The sequence below is a fragment of the Phocoena phocoena genome, chromosome 1 (assembly GCF_963924675.1).
Source record: "Phocoena phocoena chromosome 1, mPhoPho1.1, whole genome shotgun sequence".
Classification (NCBI taxonomy): domain Eukaryota; kingdom Metazoa; phylum Chordata; class Mammalia; order Artiodactyla; family Phocoenidae; genus Phocoena; species Phocoena phocoena.
In genome coordinates, this window is record NC_089219.1 from 75,038,513 (window position 1) to 75,054,608 (window position 16,096).

At 36.4% G+C, this 16,096-nt stretch overlaps 1 protein-coding gene across 1 annotated transcript in view; it reads left to right on the forward strand.

The window, feature by feature from the left end:
* The window catches only part of DNAI3 (dynein axonemal intermediate chain 3), a 72,973-nt gene that overhangs the window by 32,099 nt on the left and 24,778 nt on the right, over positions 1–16,096 (forward strand). Inside the window, exons 8-15 of the mRNA XM_065887658.1 lie at positions 1,186–1,376; positions 2,136–2,260; positions 4,352–4,441; positions 6,308–6,394; positions 7,214–7,342; positions 9,782–9,855; positions 14,321–14,468; positions 15,824–15,911. Of these exons, the coding sequence (XP_065743730.1) occupies positions 1,186–1,376; positions 2,136–2,260; positions 4,352–4,441; positions 6,308–6,394; positions 7,214–7,342; positions 9,782–9,855; positions 14,321–14,468; positions 15,824–15,911 (932 nt within the window). The remainder of the gene's footprint in view (positions 1–1,185; positions 1,377–2,135; positions 2,261–4,351; positions 4,442–6,307; positions 6,395–7,213; positions 7,343–9,781; positions 9,856–14,320; positions 14,469–15,823; positions 15,912–16,096) is intronic.

Genomic DNA, 16,096 nt, shown 5'->3' on the forward strand with positions numbered 1-16,096 from the left:
GGGCACCAACCCGTGTCCCCTGCATCGGCAGGCCGACTCTCAACCACTGCGCCACCAGGGAAGCCCCCAATTTCCAAGGTTTTAGATCATCTTTACTATCATTACTCTGAATTCTTTTTCAGGTAGACTGCCCATTTCCTCTTCATTTGTTTGGTCTGGTGAGTTTTTACCTTGCCCCTTCCTCTGCCGCGTATTTCTCTGTCTTCTCATTTTGCTTAACTTACTGTGTTTGGGGTCTCCTTTTAACAGGCTGCTTGTTCATAGTTCCCATTGTTTTTGGTGTCTGCCCCCAGTGGATAAGGTTGCTTCAGTGGGTTGTGTAGGCTTCCTGGTGGAGGGGACTGGTGCCTGTGTTCTGCTGGATGAGGCTGGATCTTGTCTTTGTGGTGGGCAGAACCATGTCTGGTGGTGTGTTTTGGGGTGTCTCTGAACTTAGTATGATTTTAGGCAACCTCTCTGATAATGGGTGGGGTTGTGTTCCTGTCTTGCTAGTTGTTTGACTTGGGGTGTCCAGCACTGTAGCTTGCTGGTCGTTGAGTGGAGCTGGGTCTTAGCATTGAGATGGAGATCTCTGGGACAGCTCTTGCCGATTGATATTATGTGGAGCTGGGAGGTCTGTGGTGCATCAATGTCCTGAATTCGGCTCTCCCACCTCAGAGGCTCAGGCCTGACACCCAGCCAGAGCACCAAGATGCTGTTGGCCACACGGCCATGTACGTCGTGGGGAGCTTCTAGTCTTTTGGGAAGTCTGAGGTCTTCTGCTGGCATTCAGTAGGTGTTCTGTAGGAGTTGTTCCACATTTAGATGTGTTTTTGATGTATTTGTGGCAAGGAAGGTGATCTCCACGACTTACTCCTCCGCCATCTTGCAGGTCCCCCCACCATGCTCAGTCATTGACTGAGAGAGAGCATGACCTTGGCTGGGAAACTGAGGCAAGTTGTGATGATGCTAGAGGCTGTCAGCTAACAGCTTCCTGGCACTCGAAGAAGTTCTCAGTAGCACACTATCTTGAATTTTTTTTCTCTTGAGTCATTTATTTCACACAGGATTAATCATTAGTTACCAAATACAATTGAGAATACTTTTTCTTTCAGTATAAATGACGCAAGAGGAGCTGGTGAAAGATGTATCACTGAATACTAAAATCCAGCATCTTGATTCCTTTTTTTTTCTTTTACAAAACAGTGTTGAAATAGCCCTGCAGCAAAATGAAATCATGAATACATTTATTAATGACTGGAAAAGCCTGGCAGAAGAAGAAGGCACCTTTGGGGACAAGACTGATACCCACCTGAAAGAGTACCAGTCCTTTACTGACCTGCATAACCTAACGGAGAAGATGATCACCTGTGTCTCCTGGCATCCGATCATCTATGGTGAGGCAGAATCATGACTGGGATTCCATTCTGGGATGACATTGAAATAATCTGTTGTTTTTATATGTAGAATTGCAAACTAGCTCACTTTCCATGAGACAACTTCCATTCCTGAGTGCAGGCACCTGCCAAGCACTTTCTGCACCTTCTCTCCATCATATGTCCTCCCAGCTACCTTGTGGGACCACATTGTGGTCTCTACTTTATAAGGAGAGGACCAGCGCTCTCAGGAAAGTGACTGGCTCAGGTCACCCAGCTGGTGCGACACCAAATCTGGAACTTCATTCCCCCTGACTCTCAACTTACTGGGCGGGATAGGAGATACACCTCCTTTAAAGAGCTCAGCAGCCTAGGGGATAGGAATGTGTGAGGGTGGATCCATGGACAGAGCCATCTGTGCCCTCTTTCTTCCTCCTTTCCTGCCCAGCATTGGCTCTCTCCTCACAAAAAACAAAAACAAAAAAAGAAACACAACACATCTTTTTTTCTTACTAAGTCTTCAAAGTTCACTGTTTATTTTGTGAACATCTCAGTTTGGTCCAGCCACAGTTCAAGTGCTAAATAAGCAACACGTGGCTACTGGCAACCAATGTATTAGACAGTAGAGCTCTAAAAACACTCTTGATCTCCTGTAGAATATTTTTACACAAGTTTCATCAAAATGGAAATGAGCAGTGACTGTGTAGGAAAACAAAACCTAAAAACACTTCTCCATGCACAGTTGCTGCAGATTTTAATTTCTAGTTGTGTTTCTATCAGGGCTAATAGCTGTGTCGGTGGCTGTACGACTCTCCTTTGAAGAGAGGGTCCACATTTCTGGTAAACTATTGCTGCAACCATCACTGATTCTTTTCTGGAGTTTCTCTGATCCCATACAGCCTCAGGTAATGAAAGAGAGTCATCCACATGTTCTAAAAATTTTAACTACTACTTTCACATATCTTTAGCCGTTTTAATTGCAAAATACTTTATAATCACTTAATGTTGTAAACCCCTATAAAGCTAGGCTTTCTTCAATTCAGAATGTGTCATCATTCAACTTGAGCAAAATTTAAGTTTACACTTAGTTTATTGAAAAGATATATTGAACAAATCAACATGTTATTTAAAAAAAAACATTGTAAGAGGAATGTCCAATTGATTTTAAAGAGCAAACTCTTTTATGGACTTTATTTAGGTACTAATTGTTCAAATGCAAAGAGATTTTAGTTTCACGTGGATTTCCTTGATTCCAAGGAGCACCAGTAGGAGATGGTAATGAGTAAAGATGACTGTGCGGGAAACAGTGGGGAATGGTGGGGACTGTGGCCCTAGAGGGTACCCAGCCCATCCATGGGGACAGCTACTCTTCTGCTCTCCTTGCCAGGTGGTCCCACTTGTCAAGAGAATCCAGCAATTTTGTGTGTGATCTCCCAATTTTTAAACAGCTCAACTAAAACCAAACCAAAGCACACAGCAGTCCATGTGTGTGTGTGGGTTTGCCCCCACAGTGTTCAATTTCCGATATCTGCTCAAGATGAGTTCTGCTTAGGGGGAGGGTGCTTTATAGTGTTAGATTAAGTTTTTTCAATGTACTTAAATATAATAATATTTTGTTTTTATAAAGCATTGTATAATTAAGGCTTTCCCTAATAAACCCTAGTGTCCTCTTATTCCTTCTTCCCTAATTCATCTGAATTAAGGCAGTTTTACTGTTATAGAGTCTAGATGCTTTTTTATAGATACAGAGATCAAAATGACAGATCTGTCATTCTTCCTTGTCAGCCTACTTACCACAAGTATGGTGCCATTCTCTCACTGGTGTTTTCTATCATTTTCCAGCAGTGTAGAACTACTCTTCACTCCATGCCATGGAAGTGTGGCTGAACCTCCAGGCAAATAGGAAGAGGAAAGAAAGACTCTCCTTTCCTCTATTTTTTTTTAATAGAAATGTGATTTATTTATTTTAGTTTCTTAAGGAAGTCAGTAATCAGTTTATTAAGATAGAAATTCCATATAAAATTTATAGTTTTGTTAAATATACTTATAAAGTTAATTATATTCTATTTATTTATTTTTATTTAAAAAATTTTTTAACCTTTCCTCTATTTTGAAGAATAGCTTTAAAAAGACATGTAAATAATTTCTTAAAGATATGATACAAATGATTAATTTTGTCTTTGTTCTAATCAAAACTATAGGAAAGTATTAAAAGATTTCATTTTCAAAAGTAGAGGTTTCTCTAGAATCCACAAAGTACCAAATAAACCAAAATAATTCACCTCAATTCCAATTTGAAATCTTTAGCTCAGTGGTGGCAAACCAATGGCCTCTGGGGCCTGTATTTTTGGCTGTTATGTTTAAAGAACGGCAACCATGCAAGTGTTTAGCTCGGTGGTAACACAGTAGCTCAGGTGCTAACTATGGTTAGTATATCTATTTCTTCACACTGGTGTATTCCTTGTAGGACTTCCTCCCTACCCTCCAGGCACTTGATTTTGTTTACCTTATGGGTTCTGTATTATTTTAAAATTTGTAATATTACCGCTGGCAAGGTCGCTGTCTTCTCTTTTTCAACACATTTTATTTTTGAGTGCTCACCTCTGTGCCAGACTAGGTATATGCAGCAGGGAAAAAATCATACAAATATCCTGGCCCCCAGAGCTTGCTCTCCACGCTTTTCAGAAACACTGATTTCATAGTCTTTTTATTTATAAAAAATTATAACATGCCCCAGCAATGACCCACAAAGGGGAGGGGAGGGGAGATTGGGTTTCCTTGAGAAACTACCTGCTCTCATATGCATGATCAATGTCCAGAATAAAATTCAGCAAAAGCAGCTTCCAATCCAGAGGTAGAATTCTGGGAATGGAATTCATGTGCATGTTTCTTATAAATAGCTATAAAATTAGACTTTTGACTTTATTAATATTATTTCTAGCCATTATCTTAATAGATTTTCTCATTCTCTCTTGAATTTGGGGGGTTTGCCTTAGTTAATGCTGGAAAGCCCAGATGACATCTTCTGCTTCCAGTTCTGTCCAAGTGACCCTAATATCATTGCTGGAGGGTGCATAAACGGGCAGGTACATATGGCTTTTTTTTTCAGTTCTTTATTAATTTAGACAGCATTCTGTAACACATTTTGACTGGTAGTTTTTTTAACTTAAGGGTTCAACTCAGCAGAGGGAAGGCATGTCAATTGTATGGCAGTCACCATGCCAGGAACTGGGGTATGAAGATGTGTTCGATATGGTATCTGGGCTCAAGATGTCCACAGGGTAACCCAGTTATGACAACTGGAAGAAAACCGGGTCAGATCTATTTGTGTTGCTGGGATAGAACTACGCGTTGTACAAGATTCCAGGGAAGAACAAAAACCATAAGCATAATACCTCTTGGTCAAGAGCCCTCTTCTGAAATTTCCCTAGAGGTAGGAGTTAGGGAATGATCCAGAATTTAAACAGAATTCTCTGGAAAACATACCTATATCACTGAATTTATGTGTGTATAATTTGATATCCTATTTTCTTTTTTCTTTTTTCTCTTTTAAGTTATCTAATTTATATAAAATTTAGATTCTATCTTCCAATTGCCTGTTTCTCCAACAGAGCAAAACAAAAATCTTATAGCTATTTTATGATCAAAGTTTAAATTCATTGTGACACAGTGAGTTTGACCATTACCAGGGTATAATGATTTTTTATCGTGTGGCTAGGAAAACTTTTAGGTAGTTGAAATGTAAATGTCTGCATCATCCGTGCCAACTTATCCAGTACCAAAAACATCTAAGAAAACTAATTTTTTCCCTCGGTTTTATTCAACAATAACTGGTGATCTAGTGAGGAGCCAGAGTACATCCTCCAAGCCCTGCAAATATTGCTGTTTTTACTCATTGAGAAGGTGACACAACTTTGTTTTAGAATATTTTAGAAAAGCAAATGCTGAAAATAAAATTACTCACAATTCTGTGATCCTGACATTTTGTTTACATTTTAGTGTACTGAAATGACTTTCAGTCATTGAAAATTATTCTAATTTAGTGTTGCGTATTCTGCTTTGTTCTGATTTTTCAAAAAATGACCATCTGTGTATATGCAGATTCAGAGTTGGCCATAATATTCAATTAAATAGAAATCGTCATTTCCTAGCCTTTTGAACAATTTTGGGTGTTTGTACTTAATTCTGGAGAGCAGACTGCTTTCTCCTGTGTCTAAAGCAACTGTCCCCACATTCCCTAAAACAGAGGAAGAACTCTTCCCAAAGCAGAGAGAATTGCATTATGCCTATCTTGGATTTAAAAAAAACAAAGCAAAACAAAAAAGCAAAAAAAAAACCCACTAGCATTTATTAACACAAGCGCAAAAAGTCAAAGTGCTGAAAATTCTTTTAAAGAGAAGAAAACATTATTAAGAAGGGGAAAATCCTGAATAACAGGATGGAGAAGTAGGAACAAATTAAGAGTAACAAAATTAATAAATGTATGTGTACCTCAAAATAAATAAAAAATATATAAAGCCAAAAACATAAATAAATAAAGTGAAGAAAACATTTTTTATATAAGCTTTAAAAGTTGCTGACTCACAGGGAGATCAGCTCGGTGCTTTGTGACCACCTAGAGGGGTGGGATAGAGAGGGTGGGAGGGAGGGAGAGGCAAGAGGGAAGAGATATGGGAACATATGTATATGGATAACTGATTCACTTTGTTATAAAGCAGAAACTAACACACCATTGTAAAGCAATTATACTCCAATAAAGATGTTAAAATAAATAAATAAAGATAAAAAATAAGAGTTGCTGACTTACTTAAGATGTAGGCTAAATTTGATTATCCTCCCAAGGTGGTTTATTTATCAGAGTGCATGCAATACCAATAGGTTTTTTTAAACGTTCAAGATGCAATTTGCTAGTTCCTGAAAGTATGTTGTAATAACATTTATTTCTGTTTTAGATTGTCATGTGGGATATTACCGCACATGCAGATCGAATAGAAAACGTCAAGGCAGGTGGTAGTAGAAGTAAAAACGTCACACTCAAGGTTAGCTTTTTGTAACTTTTCACTTGCAAATTTTTTCCGTTCAGGAGTTTATCAAAAAGTACACAACAGGGTTGCCAAGCTAAACAGAGACTCACTAGAAAAAAAAAAAAAAAAAAAAGTGTTATTTCCTAAGTCTTCACACCTGCTGTGGATGTATTTTGAATCACTTTTATATAGGCCCTTGATTTAAAACACCACTAAACAGGTTGTACTGTCTATTCCAGGGGTTCTTTTTTGTTGTTATTGTTGTGAAATAAAATGGAGGGGCCAAGGGTTGCCTAAAGTGATGTAGTTGAAAGAGCACTGGATAGAAGAACCATGCATCCAGGCTTTAGATCACAGTCCTGTGAGTTTGGATATGTCCCCCATTCCCTCAGCAAGCATCAATTTTCTCGTGTATAAAATGAAGGGGTTAAAAGCCTTCCGGGTAATAAGACACTATGATTTGTGAAGCTGTGGATCCTGCCAAGAGGTCTAGAGATTCCTCAGCTCCCACAGGTCTCTGACCAAGAAACCATGGGCTGTGGTTTTCTGTGCACTCACAGAAATACTCCTTCAAAAATGGGATCTCATTGGTTCTTTAGGGAATGGGTCAGTCATTCTTGTTAAAAGTTTAGAGAGAAAATCTTAGACTAAACTGAAGTAGAAAGAAGATAATCTTATTATCTAACTATATAATACATAGAAACACTAATTTGTGTTTTTCCTTGAACTGGTATTTCTCCAAATTATTGATTATAATTGGAATGATAAGTAAAGTATGAGTTGCTTCATCAGCTCTCTGAAATTAGCACATAACTTTCTTGTAACATTTTACAGCCTATGTTTCTCCTTGAACCAGAGACTAATACAGAAGCAATGTATATCAGACACTGTGCCGTCTCCTCAATAGAAAATGGACATAGAAAAGTTATTACAGATATACATTGGCTGCCTGACACATTTGAGGTGAGTCTTGATGGCCTCATACTTTTCTCCTGCTGGCTTGTAAGTTTTTAGAAAATTTTATTCAAAGAGGATGTTTGAAGTCAACAATTCATTTGCATTTTAATTGTGAAATAACCAGAAACAACACATCACACAGTTGTGTCACTGTTGACAGACCAAGATCAGACTTAGGGATGAGAATAATGCCAATGTGTCAACTTCAGTGGTTTATAAAAATAAAAAATGTAGGTGGTATTAGCACTGATATAATACAACAGTGGAGAAAGTGAAGGTTGTAAAAATAGAGTGCAAATATTTTACACCCTTAGCCTTTGCAGATTTAAAGTTTATGATTTCAACTATTTAGAGCATATAACCTTGAAGATCTGTGACATGTAGTAATGCGTCATTTTGCAAGGCAGTCTTGAATTGAGTGCGTCATGAGACTGGTAGGGGAAGACTATTTGTGCAGTGAGTGAGCCCAGCTGACTGCCTAGCATCTGTGCTGCAATATGGCTTTGTGGTTCTTTACTTGACCCACAACGGCTGCTGTTTGTGAATTTGAAAACTAGTAAGCTTCCCAAATGTTTCCCTCAAGGAACTAAGAGTCTATGGAAATTAAAAGGTCAGAATATCAAAGAATATTCTGAAAACTTAGAGTTATGAAGGGTGATTAGCCCTTCAAGATATTTAAATGGATTATGCAAAAGCACAATTACTTTTCAAAGTTATAATGGACCAAAATAAATACAACAAATCAAAATAGAATATCGTATTTCTGGATTCTGTAGTTTTCTAAGCTAATTAATATTGAAAGAAATTCAAAACATATACATGTAAAGTTTTAAATTACAAAATAAAGAGCAAGTAGCAAAATGAAGAAAAATATTTGCCTCAAATATGGTAAATACAAATTTTCCAGTAAATAAGCTAAAGACATATACTGAAAAACAATTAGTAGATAAACAGGAAAATTATTCAGACTTTCTAATATCAAAGAAATTAATAATAAAGGAACAATAATGTACTATTTTGGACCTATTTGATTTTTTTCTTTTCCATTGGACCTATTTAATTTTTAAATGAAATTTTCTAGTAATTTCCCATGTTAGAAAGGATGAAATGGTGAAATCAATAAACTCCAACATTACTGGTTCCAACATAAAAGTTTTAGAATACAATTTAGTCAATGTGGTTCTTAAATCATCCAAATTTTCAAAGTTTTTGACCAGTAATTCAAATTTGGGAAATTTATGCAAAGAAAGAATCCAATTTGTGTTCTAAGACATACAATCACATGCATACCTTGACAAATCATGTCAAAGTGTATCCATGAAAAAGACTGGAAAAGAATGTAAGGTAGAATTATATTTGATTTTAAAACCTTCTATTTTCCAAACTATAATATGATTGTGGGTTTTTTTTTAAGAAATCATTAAAACATAAAACTCCAGAGCAAGCACAACTCTGGAGTCTTGAACTTCCTACAACAGGGAAGCCTTACTAGAGGGAGAGGAAAGATGGGTTCTGGATTGTTTATCAATCACAGTGGAAGCTGGCAGCTGTTAAGTGATCCTGACTGGGCTCATGCCACAGCAGCGTCAGCCAGGTTTCTAGGATCCTAGCTCCCGTGATGCCAACAGGCCTTACCACTGCTGTGCCTGTATTCTTCCTTCCACCCCTACTTTTACTGTTTATCTGCTGCTGGAACCCCCACCTTTGTTTGACCTTTTGCTCATCAGTCCTACCAAGTAGGTAGGGTATTGGGGAAAGTCATGTTTCCCTATTGATTTGAGAGTAGCACCTTCATAGGTTGCCACAAAACCTTCCACCTCCTTTGAGAGCTAGCTGGTTGGAATCTTGGACCTTCTAGGACTCTAAGGAGCCACTAACCCTCCTTGGACTCCTCTGTGTGCTCGCAGAGTTGTGCCACCAATTACTAAAAGAATGCAGGCACCCCAGCATTCGCTGCATGCTGTAGGTATCTAATTTAACACCAAGTCTCTTTTCTATTGATCTTACCTGCTTAACGATCTCATAAAAGCTCCCATGTTCAGCTCCACAATTAATAGTGAAAAACAGAGTGCCTACATCTCTAATAATAATGGTAATGACATTATGATACATCATCTATATATTAAAAAACAGAATGATTTATGACTACATAGGTAAATGTTCAAATTACATTAACTGAAAGATCTTAAGATGGAAATTTATAGGCATACTAACTAAAACTAATTTTAAAATGTAAAAACGTTTCTGTGAGAAAAAGGCTGGAAAATATGTATAGCAGAATTATATTTGATTTTGAAACTTTCCAGTTTCCAAATTCTGTTTGTGTTGTTCTTTTAATAAAAATTAAAGCAAAGGAGAAAAAAAAATTTAGTGTAAAAATCTTTGAGAAAAAAGTCATTACTGTCCTAGGTACACAGAACTTACTTCCAGCACTTTTAAAAATAGATTAACAGATTGGGATCTGCCTTTGAAAATCGAAGTGGAATATCCTGTCAACTTGTCACTTGTTCGGCAGACTGGTATGTCTTATTTTAATCATTACCTAATATGTTTTCAAACAATATACTCTTTTTTTAGATGCTTATAAAGTCATTGTCCTCTTCTGTTCCTTAAATAATCTTTGTTGTAACAATTAAACCTAATATAACTAAAGAACAGAATGTTAGATTGTTGCTGGTTTTAGAAAAATCTTTTTGTGGATACGAATATGTTGTAAAAAGAAGAATTAACTAGGTTTCATGGTTGGTAATGTTGTATAACATTATCCATAGTTATTCTGTTTCTTCATATTCACATATTTGTAAATTTGTAATATGTATTGTTTACATTCAATTTTATCTCACAATTACGAAGATGACAACGTTTAATTGGGAAAGTTTCTTTTAAAAAGTGGAAGAGTTTTACATTTTTTATTGCATATTTATTACAAATGTTTTTATAAGTAATTCAGTAACTATGTTGAAGAATGTTTATTTTTAAAAATTGTATCCTCCAATTTATAGAACTGAAAATTCAGAGTGAAGTAAGACATAAGAAGGGTAAGAAGGGCAAGAAGGGCAATACTATTATCTAGCATCCAAATACTGGCAAAACTTTACCACTCCAAGTAGCTTTGACCCCAATAGATATCATGACACCGTAAGTTTTAGACACTGATCGCAGCAGAAGCAGCTGTGGAGTGGCAGGTGAAGGCATAAGTAACATTAGCAGCAGCCATGGGCAGGGGGTTGGGGAGACATGATTAACGCTGTGGGCACATATTAGGTAAGGTTCTGTGAGTGCAAGCAACAGAAATTAACTATAGTTAACCTAAGGGGATAAAATAAATTTATTGGAAGTTTATGCCAATACTGTACTACGTGCTTTAGCAGGTTAACTATTTTTATATTCTCAACCCTGAAAAATACGTATAGATAGAGGAAATGAGGCTTTGAAGGCAAATACATTGTCACCTATAGCTCACTGTATACCTAGTGAGTGGCCAGAATGAATGGCCAGCCCCTACCATCTGAATGGATCGGTTCCAACCACTGTGTCACCGTTCAAGATTCAGAGTGACAGAAGAGAGTCTGACTGGCTTCTGTTACATCATGAACTCACACCTTTGGCCAGGGAAGGAATGGCAGAGCACCTTGAATGACAGTTCCAACCTGACTGCATGCAACGGGGAAGGGGCAGTTCTCAAAAAACCAATTAGAAGCCTCTTGCTAAAAAAGGAGGGGGGAATTGCTGCCCAGGCAAAAACAACACATAGCACCTACAGGGTCATATGAAATATTATGCAACAATTAAGATTGTATTATTATTTCATGGAAAGATGCTTATGGTATAGTGTTGATTATAAACAGCAGAATGGAAAGCTATACTGTTCTTCAGTGGCCTTGGAGAACATTTAGAAGCTCTGAACAGACTTAAAATATTACATGTTATATGTTGAAGATACAGGTCCTTGATTGTTGTCTATAATGATGGCCCTTGAATTTGGAAATATTCTGAAATATTCTGGAAATAGTTCCTTCAAAAGTTGTTAAAGTAAAAAAAAGTTTATGCATTTAGAAAGCCCCATTTTTAGCTATCCAGAAAATTCATCAGTTCTAGTCTTTATACTTTAGCCATACTAAGGGTCTTATAATACAGAATAAGATAAAATAGGGTTCTGCTAATTAAAGATGTGTGATTGATTGATGCAGAAAGTTCAATTGAAGCTATCTGTATTTAGCAAAACCATTTTACAAATAATGAAAATTAATGCTGTAAATGAGATTCAAGAAGAGCTATGTAATTTGGAAAAACAGGTTTAAACCAACTATAATTATATTTTAAAACATTTTGTTATGTCATCTGTGGTATTCTACCAATGATTTATGTTTTGACCATTAATATGATTAATATTTTTATTAATTTTAATTATTTATCCATTATTAAATGAATAAATAATATTAACTAATTCACATAAATGAATAAAAGTTTTGTTAGTCTCAAGTTACCATCTGTTTATCTAAATACTTTAACTTACACATCTAAATTCTTTAATAATATCTTAAATTTATTAATCTGTTTACTCATAACCTAAGTGACAGAAATTATGGAGCTAATGTGGCATATTCTTTGCTGTTCTTATTATGTTTTCACATAATTACTACAAAGACATTATATACTGAAGTACTGAACAAGTATCATTATAAATTTTTACCAAGTTTATTGTGTTAAAAATAACACTCTAGGGCTTCCGTGGTGGCGCAGTGGTTGAGAGTCCGCCTGCCGATGCAGGGTACACGGATTCGTGCCCCGGTCCGGGAAGATCCCACATGCCGCGGCCCCTCACTGTTGTGGCCTCTCCCGTTGTGGAGCACAGGCTCCCGACGCGCAGGCTCAGCGGCCACGGCTCACGGACCCAGCCGCTTCACGGCATGTGGGATCCTCCCGGACCGGGGCGCGAACCCGTGTCCCCTGCATCGGCAGGCGGACTCTCAACCACTGCACCGCCAGGGAAGCCCTCATTTGATTTTCATAATCAACCTGTGAGGAAGGAGAAATAAGGGAGAAACGACACTTACTGTATGCCTACTATGTACAAAGCACATTAAATCCAACTCTGTGTATGTGTTATATATATATATAAAACACTAAAACAAGCAATAAAATAAAAAAAGATAAATTGAACTTCATCAAAATTCAAGTTGATAGTGCTTTTGAAGCACTATCAAGAAATTTAAAAGACAACCCATACAATGGGAGAAAATATTTGCAAATCATGTGTCTGATAAGAGATTTCTATTAAGACTATATAAAGAACTCTTACAACTCAACAATAAAAAGACAAATAATCTAATTTAAAAATGAGCAAAGATTATCAATAGACATTTCTTCAAAAAAGATAGACAAATGTCCAATACACACAAGAAAAGATGCTCAAAATCATTAGCTGTCAAATCAAAACCACAATGACACAAAATAGCCAAAACAGTCTTGACAGAAAAGAACAAAGTTGGAAGACTCACACTTCTTAATCTCTAAACTTTCTGCACAGTTACCATTGTAGAGACACATGTACTGAGAATGGCTGAAGGATAGACATATAGATCAATGGAATAGAATTGAAAGTCCAGAAATAAACCCATATATCTGTGGTCAACTGATTTTCAACAAGGGTACCAAGACAATTTAATGGAGAAAGAATAGTCTTTTCAATGAATGGTGCTAGGACAAATGGGTATTCACCTGCAAAATAATTACCTCGCACTCTATACAAAAATTAATTGAAAATGAAATAAAGACCTAAATATAAGAGCTAAAACTGTAAAACTATTAGAAGAAAACATAGGCAAACATAAATGTAAATGTTTATGACCTTGGATTAGGTACTGATTTCCTAGATATTACCCCAAAAGCACAAGGAAATGCAAATCAGAATCACTTTTGATGAGGTACAACTTCACACCCACTAGGATAGCTAAAGTTTAAAAAAGACAAAAAATAGTAAATGTTGGTGAGAATGTAGAGAAATTGGAATCCTCAAGACAAAAAAAAGTAATACATTTGGTGAGGGTGTAGAGAAATTGGAATCCTCAAAAATGATCCAGTTGCTTTGGAAAACAATCTAGCAGTTCCTCAAAAGATTAAATATAGGTGTTACCATATAACCCAGCAATTCCACTCCTAAATATATATCCAAGAGAAGTGAAAACCTACATCCACAAAAACTTACCAACAAATGTTCATAACAGCATTAATCATAATAGCAAAAAGGGGAAATAACCCAAATTTATTCATTCATCAGTCCATCAAATGAGGAATGGGTAAATAAAGTGTAGTATAGTCCATAGAATGGAATATTATTTGACAATAAAAAGGAATGATGTACTGATATATACTACATCATAACTGACCTTTGAAAACATGCTAAAAGAAAGACGCCAGTCACAAAAGACCACATACTATATGATTCCATTTATATGAAATGTCCAGAATAGACAAATCTGTAGAGACAGGAAGTAGGTTAGTGGTTGCCCAGGGCTAGTCGGAGGGATTAAGGGAAATGGGGACTTACTGGTAATATGTACACGTTTTTTTCTGGAAGGTGATGAAAATCTTCTAAAATCGATTGTGGTAATGTCTTGCACAACTCAATGAATATATTAAAAACCACTGAATTGAGAACTTTAAATGGGTGAATTTTGTGATATATGGGTTATATTTCAATAAAACTGTTGTTTTAAAAAAAGATTGTGTCGATCTCCAAACTCAGCTCTCATGTATAATATTAGTCTCAATACTAGCAAAGTCATTAAATAACCCTATAAATGGTATAATTCCCCAAAATATTCAATGCAAAACAGTCCTATTTCATAAAAATCTTAAATTCAGAGATATCAAATATAGCCATGATCACATCGGTAATGTGTAGCAGCAAGAATGGTAGTCCTGAGGTTACATCTCTTCTTTGTACTTAGTTAAAAATTAAACTGTAAACTTTTTTTAAAGCACAATATGTTTTTGGGATATCAGACCTCAGAAAGCCTTAACCCCTCAACCACCAACAGAGAAAAAGAAAGAAGAAAGTATTGAAGTTCCTTTTGATGTACCATCCACTTTTTTGCATCTAAATCTCTCCTGGAAACCTCTTTCTAAGGTAAGTAACATGGGATTTCGTCCATTTTATTTGCTTATATACACTATATGGTTTATATGCATAGACATACATACATATACACACACTATAAAAGTAGAGCAGCTCACATTAACACAGGACATTACAATACTTATATTCATTCAACCAATCAGTTCTTCAGTGAGAGTTATTATAAGGTCTGCCTAGGTCAAGGCAGAAATCACAGTTATTGTGAACTCAAGATTGATATTTGTTCATGTATAAGCAAGCCACAACTTACCAGTGGTTTGTGTAATAATTATTCATTTGTATAGCAGTTGCTTAAAAATTGGTAGGCTCTTAGGTTAGCCTGGGAAAGCTAATTTTACCCCTCCTGTAGCCAAAATTCTACGTATTTTGCATATCAATAGTAGAATTGTATTGTAATACCTATGACCAAATAATTGAAAGAGAAATTATTTGTAGTTATCTTCAGTGGCAGAGCTTGAAGAAAAGTAGTTTTAATTTAAGAAAGATAAGGCTGTGGATGGGAAGTATGTGAAAAGTATGAATGAACTTCTGACATTGATGGCTCTTTTTCTTTGGAATATTTAATTCTAATTCCAAACTTAATATTTTTCTTTTCCTCTGATTTACAAGTATCACTAGAATTACATTATCATGTATTTGCTCCCAGTGGAAGAGAGAGCACAGAGGGGTGAGAATATTCCTGAAGTAACTAGGATTAGAAATTAAATAGGATTAGAAATTTTCTAGGGTAGGATTTACTGAGATGTAGATACTTTTAAAAGAAACAAGCAAACAAAAATTCACCTGAGAATAATTGTATAGCATGTGGACAAACATCCTGTTGGAGAAAAGTGAGGAGGGAGACATGAGGGGAAAATGTAAAGTGTGACAGTTTCCCATTCTGGAGCAGACTCAGGGCCATCCTGGAACTCAGGGGCATGTGTGTCCCTGAAGGGACTTGACAGCTCCAGGGGAATGCAAGGTCCCTGCACAACTGTTTGGAGCTTTGTTTAACTAAAAGATTTAGGGAACAGGGGAATAGGCCATTATTTTATATTAAAACCAACAATGAGATTTTATGGAATAGAAGACAAAACATTTTCAGAAGTTTAACAACACATGAGACTTTGGGATTTGGAAATGAGCCCCCAGACAAGCTCCCCTCAGTAGCCTGGTTTTAGAAACTGTGGTTTAGGTGCCTGCCATTGGGGAAAAGCAATCAGAATCTGAGGGAGAAGGGAGAAGGGAGAAGGAGAGGAAAGTAGGGACGTAGAGATCTGGGGGCAGAAGGGAAAAGCAAGAATAAACCAGCCATGGATAATTTAAGGATATATGGAAATAATCTTTCTTGTATGTTCTCTCAAAAGATAAGACTGTCTAAAGGTGAAACAACTTTAGACCACTGCCCAACCAAGTTAAGCCTGAGTGGAGACAGTCTTCTTTACAAAGCACAAGGTAACTGCTTTTTCTTATTAAAAAGGCATCTAATGAAGTTCAGGTGTTAGTAGTTCCTTACGTCTAAGGTGAATACTTGCTAGGATAGTCTAATTAAAAAAAAAAAAAATACAGAAAAGCAAACCCTCCAATATGGAACTTTACAAAGGCTGTAATCGCTATAGCCAACACACTAAAACTGCCTA